The following is a 23,010-nucleotide window of genomic DNA, read 5'->3' as shown; positions in this document are numbered from 1 at the left end:
GCGAATTTTGGTTTTCGATTTCGATGGCAAATTGTATGCGTTCGTGTTGTTTGTTTAGATGGCTGAGGAATGTGTTTAGCGTTTGTTGCCCGTGCGGCCAGATCGCGAACACGTTGTGAATGTATCTGAGCCAGATTGTCGGTCGGAGCATGGCGAAATCAAGAGCCCTTTGCTCAAAGGTTTCCATGTAGAAGTTCGCGATTGGGAGGGGATAATGGTGAGCCCATGGCCGTACCTTCCTTTTGTAGGTAGAATTTGTTTTGCCACACGAAGTAACCGGACTTTAGTACGTGGGCAAAGAGGGCCGTAATGTCTTGCGGAAATTTGTTCTTTAGTAGGAGAATTGTGTCATTGATGGGGACATTAGTGAAAAGGGCAGAAACGTCAAAACAAACGAAAAAGACGACTTATTAGTCAGTTTTGACGTTTCTGCCCTTTTCACTAATGTCCCCATCAATGACACAATTCTCCTACTACAGAACAAATTTCCGCCCGACATTATGGCCCTCTTTGCCCACGTACTAAAGTCCGGTTACTTCGTGTAGCAAAACAAATTCTACCTACAAAAGGAAGGTACAGCCATGGGCTCACCATTATCCCCCCCAGTCGCGAACTTCTACATGGAAACCTTTGAGCAAAGGGCTCTTGATTTCGCCACGCTCCGACCGACAATCTGGCTCAGATACGTTGACGACGTGTTCGAGATCTGGCCGCACGGGCGACAAATGCTAAACACATTCCTCAGCCTCCTAAACAAACAACACGAACGCATACAATTTGCAATCGAAATCGAAAACCAAAATTCGCTCCCGTTCCTAGACACACTAGTTGCACGTCTTCCTTCAGGCAGTCTATCCTTCACGGTCTACCGAAAACCGACACACATGGGCCAATACATACATGCGAATTCATACCACCACCCAACACAAAAATATGGAGTCATAAACACCCTTAAAAACAGAGCCACAACTATTTGCTCTAACCAGCAAGCCCTGAAACAAGAACTAAAAATTATTAGTGACACATTCATAAACAGTGACTATAACAAAAATACTGTCAATAAAATACTCTATAAAACCACAACAAAAACGAATCTAGATTACAGTAAAACCATAGCCATCCCATACATTTAAGGGTTATCAGAAAAAATCAACAGAATCCTACAACATTATAACCTCAATGCCACCTTTAAACCACCCACTAAACTTAAAACCATATTCAGCTCCTCTAAGGATCCTCTCCTCCCATTAGCACATCCTGGAGTCTATTGCATCCGCTGCACCTGTAACTTACCGTACATTGGTGAAACAGGACTGACAATCCCTATACACAAGAAAGAACACATTAGACACATTAAATATAACCATTATTGTGAAGCAGGCCTCTCAGACCATGCACTTAACACCTTACACCAAATCAACTGGAAAAGCACCTGCTCCTTACACCGCACAAAAACATGGTACGAAAGAAAATTTAAAGAATCCTGCGAAATTCTGATAAACCACCCAAATATCAACACAAAGATAGTATGAAAATTCCAAGGATCTGGATCGCACACATTCAGCCAACCTAATATGAAAGATTCAACCTAATATGAAGGGCTCTAGCCAATCCGCTAGTATTAGAAACCATTCCACTCCAACTGGCTGGAATGATGTTAATATATGTATATAGTAGACAACAGTAGACAACACAAATAATAGGACTCTAGCGTTGATGTATATTTTTATTTTATTTTATTTTCCCACCAGAGGTCAGGCCAACAATTGTGGTAGCGGTTAGTCAGGTCTTTAACGAACCAGTATAATTGTAGTATAGCTTGTTTCTTGTGTATATTTGTACGCTCCAGAAGATGAGCTTGCCATAAAGGTCGAAAAGTCGAATTGTAAAATTTTAGTAATATTAAACTAAAGTTTTTATTCAAACACGGTAGTTGTCTCCATAATTTCCAAAAATGCATTATATCATTACTGGCTTCCCATCAACAATTTTTTCTAAATCTCTCAGAAACTCCAATATTATCAACTCTTATATTTCTGTCTTGTAAGGCACTTTTCAGGACTGTCTGACCACGCTTTTGAAAAAAAAAAACTACTTATTATATCAATCTACCTAGATCTTGTTTTGCTAATCATTCCTCTTCTATTATATTGATTGTATTGTCTGATCCGGATATACTAAAAAAGTAACAAATCTGAAGTTTTTACTTAAAGTCTTCTTCCATTTTTTTTTCATCTTTTTTTTTTTTTGTATTCTCTTATTCCACCGATATTTATTGTGCAACTTAGAAATTAGCTCATATTCAACCTATTCCTCAGAAAGGTGACAAGTCTTTACAATCCGATTACTGCATTTGCTTAGTATCCACAGCTGGATGGTAATTTTTGATCTCAACATTAACAGTAAAACCTCTACATTACCTGGAATTCTTTCAACTAATAGATAATTGTCACCAGTATAGATTCTACTATTGTCAATAAACAAGGGGGATCTGTTTTGCTTATGTCCCACCTTTGGATGAATGCCATGGGGGGAAAAGTTTGATTTGGGTTTCTTAAATGCTTGCTCTTGATATCTCATAGGCATTTGATTGGATTTGTACAAATGCCTATTAAGTGTTTATAGGTATTATTTCTGTTATTTTTATGGCTATATAGCCTACTTGTTTAGGAGTGCCTTTTTTCACAATGTCATTGGCTTTTTACTCAAAATCTTAGGGTATTACTGATGTGTTATAAAAACTGCTATATGAAGAATAATATATTAAGTGTTTTAAGCCTATTAAATGTTTTTTAATCACACACTTGTATTGCATGGTCTGTCTTTTGACTTGCAACTAGTTATCAGCTGTTTTTCTAGCTGCATGTTGTGTGTAATGATAATTTTTGTCACTCCTACTAATGAAAGGTTGTAAATCTATAGTCTTTTATTTCTGTCTTTTGACTTGCAACTAGTTATCAGCTGTTTTTCTAGCTGCATGTTGTGTGTAATGATAATTTTTGTCACTCCTACTAATGAAAGGTTGTAAATCTATAGTCTTTTATTTCTGTCTTTTGACCTGCAACTAGTTATCAGCTGTTTTTCTAGCTGCATGTTATGTGTAATGATAATTTTTGTCACTCCTACTAATGAAAGGTTGTAAATCTATAGTATGTTACTCATGAGTGGGATTAGGATTTTTTCATAATTTTTAAAATTTATTTTTTTAAATATATATATATATATATATATATTTTTTTTTTTACACTGTTTGCATAAATCAAACATGCAACTTTTTCAAGCCATTTCATTACTCCAACAAATAGGAGAGTGATCTCACACTAGCAATGAAATTCATCTCATTACCTGATGAATCTTTATATTCAAACTCTGCCACTAATGCTGGAGGTACTGCAGGACTCCTCAGTACCTGCCTCTACATCAGTTTACTGAAAATTCTAGTTAATTGCAAATCCAGTCCACAGTTTAGCAGCAAGGGTATTCTCATTTGACCAACCTTGCTTTACACAAATAATCTGTATTTCTAATATATATACAGGGTGTTCGGGATAAATTTGACAGTTTCGTAAGGAAAAAGAAAATCTTCTTTGTATCTATTAAATTTAATGAATTGACAAAAAAAACATTACAGGCAGAGTTAATTACAATACTATCAACAAGATTTACTCAAAATAACCACCATTAGCATCGATCACAGCTTCAATTCTGCTTCGGAACCTCGAACAAGCTGATGCTACAGTCTCCCTGGGAAGGGCCGCAAAAACTGTTTTAATTTTATCCATTAACTGGGCTTTTGTATTACTGGAAGTGCGATTGGTGTCTTTTTCAACTGCGCCCCATACAAAATAATCCATGGGGTTAAGGTCTGGGGAGTTTGGAGGCCAAACATTTGGACTGGTGAAGTCGTAGAAATTTTCAGACAACCATTTTTGACTTTTCCCAGAGGTGTGGCAAGGGGCCGAATCCTGCTGCCATACATACGGCCTACCATTGGCTACCCTTGTTATCCAGGGCTTGACTACAGTTAGCAACTCCACGAACAAAGCCCGAATTCCAATGCCAGGGTTCTTCAACACCTGTTCCTGCAGATTTGCGAGGAATTCTGCTGTACGAACGCAATCAGATCGTCTGCTAGGGATCTTTCTTCTTGCTACATCCTCGTAGTCACCATTGCAAGTCTCTAGTTCATGCCTGATTGTTTTTACTGTATTCAGGGGGCATTGGGCAGCAGTCGTAATATCCTTATTTTGATGGCGGGCACGAATCATCATGATACAAGTTATTCTCTTCCATGATTCAGGTGGGTTCCAGCTATCCATCCTTTCTGACATCTTGTATATGAATGAAGAAGGGTCCAAACTTTTAAATGAAGAGAAGTGTGTGTTAATACATGTAACTTACGGAAAAATATAATTAATTATAAATATGTCAAATTTATCCCGAACACCCTGTATATATATATATATATATATATTCAATCCTAAATTTTTATCTTCAAACTGTTCTTCAGTAGTTTTGATAACATTACCAACTTTAAATCATGCATTATTTCAAAACAAGAACAAAAAAAATCTTTTTCTCTTGTCTTACTTTTGAAGATGCCCAAATCTCTGGACAAAATGAGGTTTCTCTTCCTGAGTAAACGTGAATCTCCAGTTATAAACAGATGATCTCCTCAGCATTTAAGAAATTAGGTTCCTGATTCTAGATGTTTGTTTATATATATATATATATATATATATATATATATATATATACACACACACACACACGTCTGAACACTATTCACTATAAACATTATGCAAATTTCTAATATATTCACTTTTAAAGATTCTTGACTTGATACAAAAGGGAACATTAGGTTGATTAATGACCTGTTTTCCACCAGGTCACTCTGTCTTTCACATAATGTTAGGTTATTCTCCATATATTAATATAGCCAAGTTCCTTCTCCTTCCCCTGCACTCCACGTTGAACAAGAGCAGTTATATATCAGAAAAAGTTCTTTGATAATTTATAAAAACATTAATGCATTTACAATATTATCTTATTAAAGTACTGATTAACCATATATAAAGAAAATTTATAACACGAATATTTTTTTTTGACATAGGTGGATAGCAGTTCTACTCCATGTTCTGATTTCAGTGTGCGTTCTAGACTCAAATTGCCTCCTGTATTATCAGATAATGTTCCTCAATATATGCATTCATATGGTTCTAGATTAGAAGAAAAAGATCATGTGTTTGAAGCTTTGGATTCCTGCCAAAATGTGGACCTTACTATAACATTAATTTGGAAGGTATGCCAAAATAGTTGCAAATTGAATTATTTATTTTAATTGCAAGTGATTTCTGTTATAGTATAAGTATAGCTCTGATTATTACAGTTAACAGATATGTATTAATACTACATTTCTTAGAGAATTATTAAATGTTTTCATCAGCTTAAAAATGTATCAGTTTATATAGAGAATATATAGCAATTACTCATTGGTTTAATTTGTTGAAAATTGTTTATTGATACATGTAATATTTGTATAACAAAAAAAAATTACTTATCAATTAAGAACGTCTTTCTTTGAGTCAAGAAATAAAATTTTAAAATCTAAGTGGGTGGGGTGCTTAAGGGTCAAAGCTGTATAACGGAGAGGAAACCTCTACATAGCCTTTAAAGGAATGCGGAGAACCGACCAGGGCTTCTGACCTAATGTCCAATCCTCACCTTTTCGTGGTACACCCTGTTTGGTATCTACCTGGATACTGAATGAACGGGGATGGGCTGGCAATTTGGAATTTAGCCGACCAAATTGTATTCATCATCATCATCGAATTCCTGACATGCACCCTCAAGGGATGTACAGGATAGTACTACATGAAAAATTTGCATCATTACTAACTTCCTATCTACAATTTTCTCTCCAAATCAGTCTGTTACTTGTCAAGACTCCAACATTATCAGATCTTATATTTCTATCATCTAAGGCACTTTGTACCATATCAATCCACCTATATCTTGGTCTTCCTCTGGGTCGTTTTCCTGCCAACCTGGCAGAGAACACTTGTTTTGCTAATCTTTCCTCTCCCATCCTATTCAAGTGACCATACCACCTGAGATGAGCTATGCTGATGCATTCCTGGATGATGACAATGTCAAGTTTTTTCCCTAATATCCTTGTTTTTAATATGATATTGCCATTGATGCCATCTGTTCATGCCTCTAATCTTTCTCAGGACTCTCATATCTGCGGTTTCTAGTCTTTGGTAGTGTTTTACTTCTGACCCAGCTCTCAGATCCATAAGTTAAAACTGGTTTTGAACAATGTCTTGTATATAGCTAATTTAGTGTTCTGTCTAATTTCTCTCTCAATCCATATGAATTTATTCAATTGACTTCCTACCATACCAGCTTTGTTGATTCTGTTGTCTATTTCCATATTTAATTTACCATCTTCACTAAAAATCGTGCCTAAGTAGCTAAAATGTTTTACTTGTTCCACAGGTTAACCATTCAAAACACAGTTGACATTTTCAATGATTTTACCCATTTTCATTGTCTTTGTCTTTTTTATTGCCGATCTTCATACCATATCTATTACAACAGTTATTCAATTTAGTCAGGGAATCTTGCAAACTTGTAGCGGATTTATTTTGAAGTATAACATCATCCGCATAAAGCAAAGAGCTGACATTAACATCGATAATTCTGATATCATGTTTAATACCACTTTCCTTCATAATGTGATCCATATAGATAATGAATAACAGAAGGGATAATGTACATCCTTGTCTCACACCACATTTGACATTAAACCATCTTCCTGTACTTCAATTCTAACTGCTGACTTGCAACTCAAATAAAGACTAAGTATTGCTTGATATAATGCCCCATTGACACCATATAACTGTAGTGTATTGAATAGCTTCTCTCTTGGCACCTTGTCGTATGCGTTTTACAGATCTATGTTATATTCCCATGATTTCTCAACTAATTGTTGTAAAGTAAAGATCTGATCCTGACAGCCTCTATTTGACCTGAATCCAGCTTGTTCTTCACCAAGCTTCTCTTCCACAATCCTTCTCAACCGTTTCTCAAGTATACTTGCATAGATCTTGCCAGGAACACTCAGTAGGGAAATACCTCTGTAATTCTCACATTCAGTTTTATTTCTTTTTTTATATATGGGTACAATGAGAACTCTACTCCAATCATCTGGAATTCGTCCCTCTGTCCAAACCTTCTGAACTATGCAGTGCAGCCACTGTATATGACTTTTATACCTCCATACTTGAGCATTTCTGTTCAAATATCATCTACTCCTGCTGCTTTTCCACATTTCAGGCTTTTGATGGCTTATTTCTACTTCAAGTATGGATATATATTCCTGAATGGATGCCTGGTCAGTGTTCTTTTTACAACCACAGAGTGTTCCTGGTAAGATACATGCAAGTATACTTGAGAAACGGTTGAGAAGGATTGTGGAAGAGAAGCTTGGTGAAGAACAAGCTGGATTCAGGTCAAATAGAGGCTGTTAGGATCAGATCTTCACTTTACAACAGATAGTTGAGAAATCATGGGAATATAACAAAGATCTGTATTTAAGTTTTGTAGATCTGGAAAAGGCATATGATAAGGTGCCAAGAGAGATGCTATTCCAAACACTACAGTTATATGGTGTTAAATGGACATTATGTCAAATGCTTAGTCTGCAGTTAGAATTGAAGGAAGTGCAGGAAGATGGTTTAATATTAAATCTGATATCAGAGAAGGATGTACATTATCCCATCTCTTATTTGTTATCTATATGAATCACTTTATGAAGGAAATTGGTATTAAACATGATATCAAATTGGAAATGTTAAGGTCAGATCTTTGCTTTATGCAGATGATGTTATGCTTCTAAAAATAGCCAGTACAAGTCTGCAAGATTCCCTGATTAAATTGAATAACTGTTGTAAGAGATTTGGTATGAAGGTCAGCAATAACAAGGCAAAAACAATGAAAATAGGCAGAAACATTGAAAATATCAACTTCATTGTGAATGTAGAACTTATAGATCTAGTAAAACATTTCAGCTAATTAGGCACGATTTTTAGTGAAGATGGTAAATTAAATATGGAAATAGATAACTGAATCAACAAAGCTGGTGGTAGGAAGTCAACTGAATAAATTTATATGCAATTAGAGAGAAATTAGCAAAAACACTAAATTAGCTGTATACAAGACTGTGTTTAAACCAATTTTAACTTATTAATCTGAGAGCTGGGTTAGAAGTAAAACACTTGACTAAAGACTAGAGACCACAGATATGAGAGTCTCCTGGGACAGATTAGGGGGCATGAACAGATGGTATCAATGGCAATATTGTGTTAAAAACGAGGATATTAGGAAAAAACTTGATATTGTGAGCATCCAGGAATGCATTTGCAGAGCTAATCTCAGGTAGTATGGTCACTCGAATAGAATGGTCGAGGAAAGATTAGCAAAACAGGTGTCTGCCAAGTTGGCAGGAAATAGACCCAGAAGAAGACCAAGATATAGGTGGATGGATACAGTAAAAAGTGCCTTAGAAGACAGAAATGTAAGACCTGATAATATTGGAGTCTTGACATTTAAAAGATTCCTATCGACAATTTATCTCATTTGGAGATAAATTGTAGATAGGAAGTTAGTAATGATGTAAATTTTTCATGTAGTATTATCATATCCTGTACACCCCTTGAAGGTATATATTAGGAATTTGATGATGAGATCTAAGTTACTCTGCTATAAAGAAAAATTTCACTGAAAGTTTTGGATGTAGTGAGTTTTTTGAAATTAAAGTATGGGAGTGGCACAGTACAAAGGAACTGGTTGTGGAATTCTTTTATTATAGAATACCAGGGGGGTTCTGTTTGCCCCCCCCCCCCCCAAGTTCTGGACTGGTAGGCCGGTACTCCTTGAATTCTGATGGCTCAAATTTTGAAGACTCGAAAGGTTGTTAACCCCCCCCGGTGCATAAGGCACCCAACCCCCCAAATTCTGGACTGGTAGGCCTGTTCTCCTTGAATTCTGATGACTCGAAGCCCTGAGTTTCAAAACATTTCAAATAACTGACAGAAAAATGTTACAAAAAAGCTTTATCATTTTATATTATAGAGTAGATATAAAAAGAATGATTATGGAATAACAACATTGATAAATGCAAATTATAGGAAAGTGACTGTAGTAGAAGTAGAATTGGAATTCTGGAGACAGTTGCTTTATTCATGTATTGTTATTTGGATGGAGACAATGTGGTATCTGATGTTATGGAAGTAATCAGATGAGAAAGTAAAGATGGATGGACCTGGTGAAGTTAAGAATGTTGCCAGAACTTGTAATGCTGTTAAGATTTCCTTAATATAAATACAGTGGTGTGATGGAAAAATATATCAGTTCAAAAGAATTGGATGTTTGTCTTAACTTAGGCATCAGCATCCTAAGTGAATGAGGATGGTAGGATAGTCTTGTTGCCAAAATGAGGCAACAAAGTATAGGCTGTAATTTTAGAATTGTAGCCAAAGCAACTCAGGGCACCAGGCCAGATAATTTTTAATTATATATGTTCATGTGGTCAGTTTGTTTTCTGCAGGATGAAAAACCTGAGTTTTTCTAGGGAAAACCTCTATCTGCATATGAGACTGGCTAATTTGCCTTTAGTTGAGAAGTCCTTATGAAAGTTTTTCCTATTCCAGATGGATTTATAGTGTTTTTGGTTAAGGGCATCATCATAATTATCAGCTGATTCTCTTAGGGTTACATGGTGGTCAAGTTCATTGTGTAGAAATTGCAGAGACAAAAACACTTCTTAGAGCAATTACTTACAATTACTGCACCTTAAAACTAAGAAAATAATCCTGGATATTTCAACCTCTTTATCAAGGTGATCATCAGGAATACATATATATGAACTAATCACAATACATAAGCAAGCTATAGTATAGCTTCTTTTAACCACTTGCACTAGCCTGACCTCAGGTTAGAGAAAGAAAGAGAGGAAGGGTAAATTTTAATTTAAAAAAAATTGAAATAAATTAAAAGAATTATATGAAAACTAAAATCAAATAAAATTAAGATGATAAAAAAAATTACAAATTAAAAATGGAACTACATCAATTGCTACTTGTACTTCTTACAGCCCTGTTATTTTTAAATTCTGTCCATTGACCAAGTTTCTTTTGTTCATTGTTCTATACTTGAATGCTATACAGGTTGCAGATGGATCCTCCATACTCTTGGAATTGCTAATCCATCATTCTTGTTGAGATTGGAAGATGAATCGGCATCTTACAAGCTTCTTTGATTTTCTTTTTTACCAAGTTTTGGTTCACTGTAGGGACTGGATGCCATTCCAGTTAATTCTGTGTCATGTTTTAAGTGCATGATTGGAAAAGCCTCTCTCTCAAATATATATAATGAAGGAATTTAATGTGTATGTGTTTTCATCTTTTCTTATTGGGATTGTGCATCCTGTTTCCTCTATATACCCCTGGGTGGACAAGGCAGGGAAGAGGATCTGTAGATGAGCTGAGTCTTAATATCGTATTTATGCAGTGTTCTGTTTATTGTAATCTTTTTTTTTTTTTATCTTTAGCAGAATTATTGTAAAAGATCCTGTGAATTGTTTTTTTATTATAGCTGTTCTTTATAAAGATTTTGCGTATCTTATTTATGAAGAATGGCTGCAACATTAGGGGAGTATCTTAAAAATAAAATGGCAGAATGCTACACAAATACAGTATTGAAACTACCCACAAAATTAAAAAGTCTACTCGGCTCATTTAGGATCCCTGTCCTACCTTGCCCACCCAGGGATATACAAAGTCCAGTGCATTTGTAATCTACCCAGCATAGGGAGAAACAGGATGCACAATCCTAATAAAAAAGATGAACACAAATGACACATATTCATTAAATTTTTTCATTATAGAAAAGAGTCCTTTCCAATCATGCATGTCCAATGTGCTACAGATAGGCAACCAGTTCCTGCACTGAACCAAAACTTAGTATGAAAGAAAATTCAAAGAAGTATCATGTTAGCTCATGTCCTTTGCATATGTATGTTTTCCTGATGATGACCTTAATAAGAGGTTAAAAACATAGAGTGTTATTTTCATAATTAGAAGTAATTTAATTACTCCAATATGTGTGTTTTTGTCTCCATAAATTCTTCACAATGAATGCTGAGCACCACGTAACCTTGAAAAAAATTCCAAGAAACTTGTGAAATGCTGATTCATCATCCCACTCTTAACAAGGATGACAGATTAGCAATTCCAAGAATCTGGAAGAACAAGATGGCAGAACTCCAGCACAAGAAAACCTGGTCAGTAACAACTTAGAGAAGTTACAAGTAGCAATCCATATAGTTCTAGTTTTAATTTATAATTTTTTATCATATTTATTTTATTTTATTTTAATTTTTATATGACTTTTTAAATTTAAAATTTATTATATCCTTTTTCCCTCACCAGAGGTCAGGCTAGTTTAAATGGCATTTGTTTACTAATTTGTATTGGGATATACCGATGATGACCTTGATGCATAAGTCAAAACAACAAGGGTTATTTTTCCTAATTTTAAGTCAAGTAAATTGCTTATACTTTTGTCTCCATAATTTCTACACAATCATTATCAGCTGAGCTATTGAGTCTCCTTGAATATTTGAAGCAGTGGTTAAAATCTTGTAAAAAAAAGTTGGTTGTTGCTAGAATTTTGGAATTGTTAGGAGTATGAAACTTTATTGGATACATAATGGCTTTGTTAAGATGAAGAACTAGTCTTAATAGCACTGCTGTAGCCAGTAAGAAGAAGAAGATTATATGCTTTGTGTGAAAAGACCTAGATTTGAATACCCTTTAAGGATATGAAGGATCTATATAAATAGCTATACTAAGATATTATATTACAGGTTTTGCAAAGACCTTTGACACAGGAGCATAATCAAAGGTAATGAATGTGAACATTAGGATTTTGTTCTCCAAAGCATTATTGACAATATAAAATTGGACTTTGAAATAGCATATCTGTTACTCTCCTAGTTTTCCTCCTCCTTTGAGATTTTATGATTTTTCATGAACAAAAGTGAAATTACAGCAAAACTGTTATATTTTTCTCTAAGCCCCTACTGGCAACACATTAGTTTGTCACAGCTACACTTTGTTTTTATCCACTACTTGTGGGAATGATCAGAAGTTTATTTCATTTACCAAATTACTTTTTTGCCTTCTGTATTCTGGAGACATTATTTTAGAACTAAACACAAGCACGTTTTTGATACAATACTACTGTACTCTTTTTTTACCATTGATTTATTTTTTGCTAAATCATTAATAATAAATAAAATAAAAACATTTTCAAAAAAAATTTGTAGAATGGAAAATCATTTCAAGTTCACAGTGACATACTGTAGACTTGTGTACTATGGCAGAGAAATAGTAAGATCAGGTCATGTGGAAACATTATATCATGTAAAATCTTTCATTTAAAGATTTCATATATGACTGCACTACTACTGATGAGGATTAACTGCACTACTGCTTCCCTTATAAACAGTAGTGCAGTTAATTCTCACCAATATTTGTCAAGCTACTTGCTATAACAACTAATGGCAAATTCTGACCAAATCCATCAAAAACATTTGGTCAAAAACATCAGGCTTTTGAATAGCATTCTGCCTGTAGAGGCACAGTGCTATTCAGAAATAATTCACTGTAACAAACTTTTCTTGTTATCCATGTAAGTTTGCCTTGATGATTGTATTGTTAGTGAAGTTTATTTTATTGATTATTAATTTATTTTTATTTTTTGAAACATTCATCTCTAACAGAATTCTGTAACAGAGTGTCACGAATTGACAGATCAGTTTTTTTTTTACCATCAAATTATGTAAACACTGCTTAGAGCCACATCCGCAAAGTTGACACAAGGTTCCATAGTCACTGGTTTAGACCCTTTCCAAATATTAAAAAAGAAAATTCCATCTAAATACCAAAATAATTTTCATAATTTTTTTTATTCTAATTTTTTCAATGCTGTGTTCAGAACATTTATGGATTGTTCTCCAAAGCTGGCAGAACCAACTCTAATTCTGAAGGACTTCTTTAAAACTTAATATATTTAGTTTTGTTAATTTTTAAACAAAAATATATTTTTTTTTTCATGGTCATTGTGAGGTTCAAATCTAGATAACTGTGAAAAGACCTCCACATAGCCTGTGTGGAATGCAGAAAACTGATAGCATCCAAGGCTTTTTATCCAATGTCCAGTCCTTTATGCTTTGTGCAACATTCATTACGTATCTCTATATACTGAAGGAACAAAGATGGGCTGGAATAATAAACAAAAATGATGGCAAAACAGATCAAATGTCATGATAGCTGCAGCATTCCCCAGTTAAATAAAATAGTGAGAAGTCAACTAATGGAACAACCTCAACTGCAGTAAGATCGACAATGCATCCTCAACATGGGTATCAACAGAAATGGAAACTAGCAGAATTAGAGTAGCATTGTATTCTCTGAATAATTGGGTTACCAAGATGCAGAAGATAAGCCAAGTAAAGTAATACTAAACTATATGATATAAGATATTATATTTGGACAATAGTAATCATGAAAACAACTAGTTGCATAGACACAAAGATGAGTTTATTGAATTGCAGCCACTTTCACAGTGGGGATCTCATTGGAGATCCACGCAGCACAGTAGGAAATGAATATTATGTGTGTGTGTGTGTGTGTGTGTGTGTGTGTGTGTGTGTGTGTGTTTGGGAAAAATTGGAGAATAGAGCCAAGCTAATAGCAGGATAAATACCTGCTGGATTTTTGTTCAGGATATAGACTGGTTATTACTAATTAATACTGTTTCAGCACAAAGATGCGTACAAATTTACATTGGGAGAAGACATAAGTGTTATTAACTATGTTATTGATAGGGATATCCTCACTCAGGTTCAGGACACTGAGTACATGCACAGGATTTAAAATAAGCAGTGATCACTATTTAGTTTTGTCCAAGATAAAAATAAACATCATATTGAAAAGAAAAAAAAAACACAATAAAGCAAAGAAGAGTTACACATATTATATTGGGATCATGGAATTAAAAGTATCTGGACTACAGACTCTAGTTAATAGGAGAAAAAGGTATGATGTGATAGAGGTCTGTAAATTTCTGAATGGGTGCTATAGATTATCGTCTGATAATTTTTTGTTATATGAAAGGTTGGGAGAGAACATGGGGGCATCCATGGAAGTTAAGTTTGTTTGCAGTTAAGAAAGTAGTAAGAGCTAGATTTTTCTCTTACAGAGCAGTTAGTGAGTGGAATACTTTGCCTCTTGAAGTGGTGGGTGCATCTAGCGTGAATGAGTTTATGATAGGTATGACAGCTGGTCTGGTTGATGTATAGCTTCTTTACATTTTCTAGAGAAGCCGTTTGCAAGGATAGAAAAATCTAAACTTCACATTGGACTCAAGAAGTTGAAGAAGCATTCCTGGTAAAGAAGAAATCATATTGAAAATTCGTGGTAATTAAGTCAGCAGGAACATAAACGGCAGGAGTCTTCAGAATACAGAGAAAGTGTAAGAAGAGTTTGGTAAGAATATAGAAGATAAATAGCATTTGCAAAAGCTTAGAAATTGAGAATAGAATATAAAGGAATATAATGATAAAGTTAAATAAAAACTGAAAATAATGATAGAGTTAATGTATGAAATAATTACTTAGATTGTTAAATTGTTAGGATTGTTAAAATTCAGCAAGCAGTGATATCCATCCATCAGTGGCTTTAACAGGCACTTAAGTGGCCTTCCAGGTATCTTCGGACTTCCCAACCATAATATGAGGATAAGGCGATTACCCATATTCCTTCTAAGTATTCTTGTCTGCAAATTGTGTTTGTTCTACTGGCCAGTTTGTCTGTTTCTGGGAGAGAAAAACCTTTTACCTCCATATGAGACTGGCTAACTCACCTTTAGTCGAAAGAGACCAGATAAAGATTCCTCACATCACTGACGGAAATCGAACCCAGGTCTTTCTGACCAAAGGGCTTCATCTATACTGATTGAGCTACGGAGGCTCAGCAGTGACAGAATAGCGGTAGAAAATATTCAGTGGTTTTTATTACCTCAAGTAGAAACATATATACTGCTTCTACTTGAGGTAATAAAAACTTATCAGAAACCTGAAGGGTGTGGAAAAGCAGTTGTATAGATATTATACAACTGGAAATGCTTGTATTTTGGAGGCAAAAGTTTTACAATGGTTTCACTATATAATTCAGAAGAGCAAGTAAAAATCCATCCAATTGGGATTGAGCTCTCATATGAATGGAATGTGAGTATTATCGAACAATTTCTCTTGAAGGGAAAGAAAAATTATGGATGAGAAACTTGGAGAGAACAGCTGAGCTGAGGCCATGTAGAGAACTAGATTAGTCAGGATGAGATTTATGTTTTAAGTTGAAAATAGTTGAAAATCATGGGAATATAACAGGGATCACTATTTAAGTTTTTGTAGACATGGAAAAGGCATGTTCAAGAAAAAAATGCTCAGTTGTTATCTGTATGGATCACATTATAGAGGAAAATGGAATTAAACTGATATCAATATCAAATATTAAGTTCAGCTATTTATTTTAGCTTGTTATACTCGTGAATAATTCCACTGTACATCTTTAGGATTGATTAATTGAAGAAAACTGTTGTAACAAGTTTGGGATGAAAATCAGGAAAAAAAAGTGAAAAACTCAAAATAGACTGGAACATGGGGGGAAAAAACAACAACAACAAAAAAAACAACTGCATTCTCCATGGAGAACCTAAAGAAAAAATAAAATATTTCAGCTTAAAATCATATTAAAAATGAAGACATTAGAAAGAACTTTTGACATTGCTAATATTCAAGAACATGTGAGCAAAGCTAATCTAAGGTGGTATAATCGCTTCAACAGAATGATGGAGGAGAGAGGAAAGATTAGCAGACAGTTGTTGAATGTTAGGATAGCAGAAAAAATTACCCAGAGAAAAACTGAAATCTAAGTGGAGCAATGCAGTTGTAGAGAAAACCAAAATTGAAGGTAGTATTGAAGTCCTGACAAATAACACTTATTTGGAAGAAAAGTGCTGATAGGAAGATGATAATAATGTAAACTTAATCACGTAGTATACGGTGTTAGTGATCATAGTATTCTGTATATGAGTATATATATATATATATATATATATATATATATATTAAGAATTTGATGTTGTTTTCTGTCATTTTGTTAATTATTTAAAAAATGGTATATGAAAATAGTAGTTCATAAATAAGGGGAGGAATTCTAAATGTTTCAGATGTTTAATACTTTGAAAAATGAAGCATTCTCCTGAATTTTTCAGATGTGAAAAGTTCAATCATCAAGTATGATATTTTATGTATCTCTTCAGGAGAAACTTGAATAATATTGAACACAGAACAAAATAAATTAAGGATGCCAAGAAATTATATTCTTGGTCCTTTATCCGACTGTAAGCAAATAAAAATTTGCTTAGAGGACTAGTGCTGTTAGGAAGGTAATAATAATGTAAATTTAATCATGTAGTATACTGTGTTAGTGATCATAGTATTCTGTATATGAGTATATATATATATATATTAAGAATTTGATGTTGTTTCTGTCATTTTTTAATTATTTAAAAAATGGTATATGAAAATAGTAGTTCATAAATAAGGGGAAGAACTCTAAATGTTACAGATGTTTAATACTTGAACAATGGCGCATTCTCCTAAATTTTCAGATGTGAAAAGTTCAATCATCAAGTATGATATTTTATGTATCTCTTCAGGAAAAACTTGCATAATATTGCACACAGAACAAAATAGATTAAAGATGCCAAGAAATTATATTCTTGGTCCTTTATCCAACTGTAAGCAAATAAAAAAATTTGCACGTGAAGTAACATCATGACTGGGCTACTTGTATATAGAGGCTAATGATATCACATTAATTGCCTTAGTATCCTATAATGCAGTGCACACATCTTTACGGACATGTATGATGCTATGCGTTATGGGAAGGACCACTACCTAGACCAATTTCGACCTTTATTGAGGTGAAAAAGTAAAGAAGTAAAGGGTGCTCATCATAGGTCTAGAGTAGTTAGTATAGGGGTGCAAGAGAGCCTGATAGTATTAGGAGAAATAGTATGAGAGAGAGAGAAAAGGCATCAGCTTCTTTTATATCATATAACCAAAGGCTATCAGTTTTCCTTCTTCACCAATCTCATAATTTTGAATTGAAATTTGAAAATTGAAAGTAAAGTGCAGAGATGGCTGATACTCAGGTGGTTAGCCTTATCTGCTTGAGATTGCTTTCCAGTCATCCCTGCAATTGACTATTAAACCACATTGAATTAACAGGCTGGAACTATTTAAAAAACCTCTTATAGCAAGAATAGACAGAATTTTATCTACCCCTGGTGAATATTACATAATGTGGGTGGTCTACAGCATCTAGTCAAAAATTTGATATCTCTTAGAATGTTTCTTTCTAAATATAAAAATCGTCTGACTGAACAATAAAATTTCCACAATACAATATTATAACATTTGGATGTCACATTGCTGGTTTTCAAATCAATGTTTCTTTCTAACATTCCATAAATGGTATTTTAATTAATTAATTAAAAATCAAAATTCTCTTCCCATTGCTGACAGCTAGTGGGTACTGCAAAAAAATAACCTGTTCTGTTGTAAGTAATGGAATGCCCAACACATTACATAATCTATTCCAAATACACAAGGCAAGAGGGGCAGCTGTAGAATGAATGTTCTACTGTTCCAATTCATAACGGATGTCACAGATTGGATCTCTGATGTTAAAGTACCTCCATTTGATGGTATTGCCTGGAAGGCGGCCATATGCAATTCTCCAAGCAAGATCCCTTCTATTTTGACCTTTATTGAGCTCTCATCAGTGAGAGCCAGACCCAGAAGCGATTCCAAGGTTGAAGTAGTGTAGAAGTCATTTTACATAGTATTCCACATACAAGTTGTTAAAAGGTGTCCACCTTATTATTATCTGGCTCCCACTGATGAGACCTCAGTAAAGATCGAAACCAGTTTGGATAGTGGCCCCTCCCATAATGCATAGCATCATACGTGGCTGTAAGGATATATGCGTTGCATTATGGGATATTAAGGCAGTTAATGTGAAGTCATTAGCCTCGATATACAAGTAGCCTAGTTATGATGTTATTTCATATGCAAATTTCTATTTTCTTACACATGGGTAAAGGATTGAACCGAGAATATAATTTCTTGGCATCTTTAATTTATAGTATAACTAAGTGAAAAAGCTATTCAAACAGAACATAATAGCTACCAGATTAATGTTACCAAGTAATTTTATTTTACATTGAGAAGAATGTAGACTATGTATTGTGTTTTTTATTATTTCAGAAGTATAATACATAGTCTGCAATCTTTTTAATGTAAAATATTTATATTTCAGAAGGGGGATGCTTAAGGGTCAAAGCTCTATAACATAGCCTTTTAAGGAATGTGGAGAACTGGGGGGGGGTTCTGACTTAATGTCCAATCTTCACCTTCTCATGGTTCTCCTTCACCTGTTCAGTATCTACCTGGATACTGAATGAAAGGAGGACAGGCTGGCCATTTGGGACTTAGCCACCCAAATTGTATTCTTATTGACTTAAACCTCAATGTAAGATGATGGTACAACATGACTGTCTAAAATGGGTAAGATTGGGTAGATCTGCTGAGGAGCAAATGGCAGTCACTAATTGATAAATTTTTGCAGGCTTAGGATGAGATTTTCACTTAATGACAAAATAGTTGAGCAATTCTCCAAGAATATAACAAGGATCTGGAACATGAATTGTGTCAAGAGAAAATTGTTTCAAAAACTGCAACTATATGGGTAAATGGAATATTATACAGAGCAATATACATTGTATATACTCTATATTTAAGTTGCAAGTCAGCTGTTAAAATTGAAGAAAGTGCGGGAAAATGATCTGTAAAATCATTTTCCCGCACTTTCTTCAACTGTGTAGTTGTTCACTGCATGCTATGATGGAAAATTTCTTCTCTTCACATTTCTATATCAATACCAGGACATCCTTTCTATGCTTTAAATCATACTTGTTCTCCTATATTAATTGACCTTTTCTAACCATCCTCAAATCTTATCCATAGTTGGTCTGATGATAGTAAACTCCCATCAACAACCTTGCAGGGGCTCAGATGATTCAAGCTTCATGGTCTTCAGTGCTACAAAAACAGAAGAAGAGCCTAGCACATGATGTCTGAAATTTTAATGCTTCGATGACTATTCACAATCACACAGTTAGAGATGCTAGAAAAATTGCTTGGTAGTAGGAGAGGTAAGAAAGGAAATGAAAGTCAAAGTAATAAAAGGTACAAGAAAGCAGAAATCAACAAAAAAGGACATTGTAATTCCATGACTTATCTGGGCTGGACTTAATGAGCAGTGAAAGCATATATTTTCCATTGGCAAAAATTCATCATGTGACCAAAGCTATACATAAATGAGTAGAATTCTTGGGTGATACAATTGCCATGATCAAAATGAATGACTTGAATAGAGAGAGCTTTTGCATATAAGTGAGAAGATATAAAAGGGTTGTTGAGTGAGGTAACAAACAAGTGCAAAAGAGTGAAGATCATAAGTTTGTTTCTATAGTATAATAGGAGTGATATGAGCCAGAGAGCTGTAATTGCACATGATTCAATAATTTGCTCCGTGGTTGCTGTGCAGAAGTGGTATGCAGCATGTTGATTTGATGGTCTGAAAGATGTTTGCTTTCAGGATGGATTACATTTCAATGGATTTGGTATTTTATGATTGGAAAAATTGTAGATAAAGAGTGATTAGTAATGTTGAGTAGTCAGGGAAAGTAGATATGTTTGGTTGGTTGCATGAAGGCATGCATTAAATTAAGAAGTCATAATTGTGACTGTCATGATATACAGAGAAATAATATAATAGTAAGTTAGAGAAGACCCCAGGAATGGTGGGATTAGTTTGATCAAGAAAGAAAAGTGAAAACTGAAGAAATATATTGAGAAATCAATTCCAGCTTCCTGGTTGAACTGGTCATATTTTACGAGTTAGCAGAATAGTCATCAGCCTGGTAGTTTGCTACCCTTATACACACACTACCAGAAGCATTAGGAATGAAGGCAGATGGTTGACATTGCTGATCCAAAATTATTGGCATTAATGAAACCCGACTAACAGAGTAGGATATTATTACTGGATTAATGTGATGGGCTCAGCATGGAAATTGATTTGATTTGCAAAGACATCAAAAGTCATTCTGCTGCAGGATACAGGTTACAGCAGTGCATATAGTAAACATTTAGTAGGACAATCACAAACATCCATTCTCTAGGTGGAATTTGAACCCACAGCCTCTTGGCTGGAGAGTGGATATTCTAACCTCTCAGCCAACCAGACCAAGTGGTTAGAGCAATACTCTCTCACTCACCCAAATCCCAGATGGAAGGGTGAGAGAGTATTGTTAGTAATTACAGAGAGTATTCAGTGGTGGCAGTAACAAGAGTAATACAAGAAATGGGTTTGAGGCTGTTTGGGTAAACTGTGGTTGATCACTTGGGGGGGGGAGATTAAGATAGACAAGGGAAATAGAATATTTATATAATTATATAAATTTCACCAGTAGTAAAGCATAAACGAGTAAATAGTTTCTATTATTATAATACAATAACCAAAGTCAGTATTCCTGTCTGGATGCACACTATGTGTGATGGTAGACGACTCCCTATCCTCTCACCATCCAACTAATGCTGGGGTCCCTCAAGGTTCAGTTCTCTCATCGACCCTCTTCCTTCTATATATCAATGACCTATTTCAGTTGACCTCTAACCCAATACACAGTTTTGCAGATGACAACACATTACATTCCTCCCTTTCATTTGACAAACCCCACTCTACACAACTCACTTCAACCCACAGAACATCAACCACTGCTACCCTTAATTCCGACCTCCAAGCCATCTGCCAATGGGGCTCAGACAACCTTGTCAACTTCAATGCTAGTAAAACCCATTTCTGTCTTATTTCTCACAAAAAAGAACCATTTTCCCCCAGCATTGTTTTCGATGACACTCAAATTCACAGACAAGACAAAATTTCTCTTCTCGGAATTACCCTGACATCAAGCCTCTCCTGGTATAAACACATCACAACCATTGCATCCTCAGCTTCCAAAAAACTAGGTTTTCTCTTTCGCTCAAGACGTTACTTCACCCCTAAACAGCTGTTAACACTATACAAGTCACAAATTCGGCCAGCTCTCGAATACTGCTCTCACATCTGGAGTGGGGCTCCAAAAAGCACCCTCAAAATGCTTGACTCAATACAGAGGAGAGCAATTAGACTAATAAATGACCCATCCCTCACCAACTTGCTCCCCTCACTTTCACATAGACACTTGGTCTCTGCAATCTGTATATTCTATAAATACTTTCATGGGAAATGTTCATCTGAAACAGCATCAATCATTCCCCCACCCTGCTAAACTCATTGGAACACGTACAGCTGCCACCCAACATCCTTTTATAGTACACCGCGAAACCCACAGAACAAGTTTCTTTTCCTCCTCATTCATCCCTGCTACTGCTGTACTGTGGAACAGTCTTCCCCCTGACATATTTCCCAAGGATTACAATATGCAGGCATTTAAAGCAAATGTAAACAAGTTTCTCCTTTCACAACCCATCACCCATATACGGTACTAATGTACTATAGGTTGACCAGCCAACCTCTTGTATATGGCCCAACATAAAAAAAAAAAAAATTTTAAAAATTTAAAAAAATGCCACTGCTGCTGCTGCACTCAGCATAATGATGCTTAGGCTTGCCGGTACTAATTATTATTATTTTACTCTTAAAATTAAATACAGCAATCCCTCAATTGATTCTCCCCCAATTAGTGTGTTTTCGATGTGCGTCATTTTTTTTCTATACCCAAATGCAATTAATGTGCCTCTAAAATTCGATTAGTGTGCCTATATACATCTTAAATATAAATGTTACAGATTTTAAAAATTTTCTATCTATACATTTTTTATGGCTAACTATTTTAAAAAATCACTCACCAGGATGAAATAATTTAGTTACCAATTAAATACATTTCACAAAGTTATTTTTTAATGGCATCCTACACTATTTCAATGTACACTGTTCAAAATTTATCACCAAAATTTATGTCCTCTGCTAATTATATAGTATTATATAGTATTTTGATCATATCTTGTGCCTCCATTGCAATTTTTTTTCCTTACTTTTTTATTTTAAAGTATTTTCCCAACCTTTCATCATAACTAAAAGAATTAGTGAGCAAAAAAATGGAAGTGTGAAAAAGATTCCTAAAGAAATCTCATTGGAAGAAAAACTTGAAATAATAAAGAAAAATGAACAAGGTGAGTCCAGAGCAAAGATAGGACAAGAACACAAAAATTGGTGAATCAACTATAAGAGCAATTTTAAGCAAAGTGCTGAATACAAATAGAAAGGTAAGGCTGCTTTGAGTTCATTAGGCATGCAGACCACTTGAAATCAAAGTATTATAATGATTGAATTAGAGAGACTGCTTTCTACTTGGATCGAAGATTGTAACCAAAAATGGATCCCGCTAAGCATTGACCTTATTAAATCAAAAGCATTAAGTCTCTTTGTGACCTTGAAAGAAAGGGCTATCAGTGATGAAAAAGATGAAGAATTCCATGCTGGTGCTGGGTGGTATGAGCGTTTCAAAAGGAGAAATAGCCTATATAATGTTCTAATCGCATGTGAAGATGCAAGTGCAGATAAGGAGGTGGCCAAAAATTATCCAGAGATTTTGAAGAAAATTGTGGAAGGGGGCTATTGTGACCAACAAATATATAATGTCAATAAAACGAGCCTTTTTTTTGCAAGAAGCGAATGCCTTCCA

At 34.7% G+C, this 23,010-nt stretch overlaps 1 protein-coding gene across 3 annotated transcripts in view; it reads left to right on the top strand.

Moving 5' to 3' along the window:
- The window catches only part of l(3)76BDm (trafficking protein particle complex subunit 8 homolog l(3)76BDm), a 447,636-nt gene that overhangs the window by 376,067 nt on the left and 48,559 nt on the right, over window positions 1–23,010 (top strand). For all 3 annotated transcript variants that reach the window (XM_090401248.1, XM_090401249.1, XM_090401247.1), the window contains one exon: window positions 5,114–5,302. In XM_090401248.1, coding sequence (XP_090257374.1) covers window positions 5,114–5,302 — 189 coding nt within the window. The remainder of the gene's footprint in view (window positions 1–5,113; window positions 5,303–23,010) is intronic.

This window comes from Typopeltis vanoorti, chromosome 12 (assembly GCF_054136105.1).
Source record: "Typopeltis vanoorti isolate ZY-2024b chromosome 12, IOZ_Tvanoo_1.0, whole genome shotgun sequence".
In the NCBI taxonomy this organism is placed as follows: Eukaryota; Metazoa; Arthropoda; class Arachnida; order Uropygi; family Thelyphonidae; genus Typopeltis; species Typopeltis vanoorti.
Note: the sequence above shows the minus strand (reverse complement) of the source record. Positions and strands in the feature narration are given on the sequence as shown.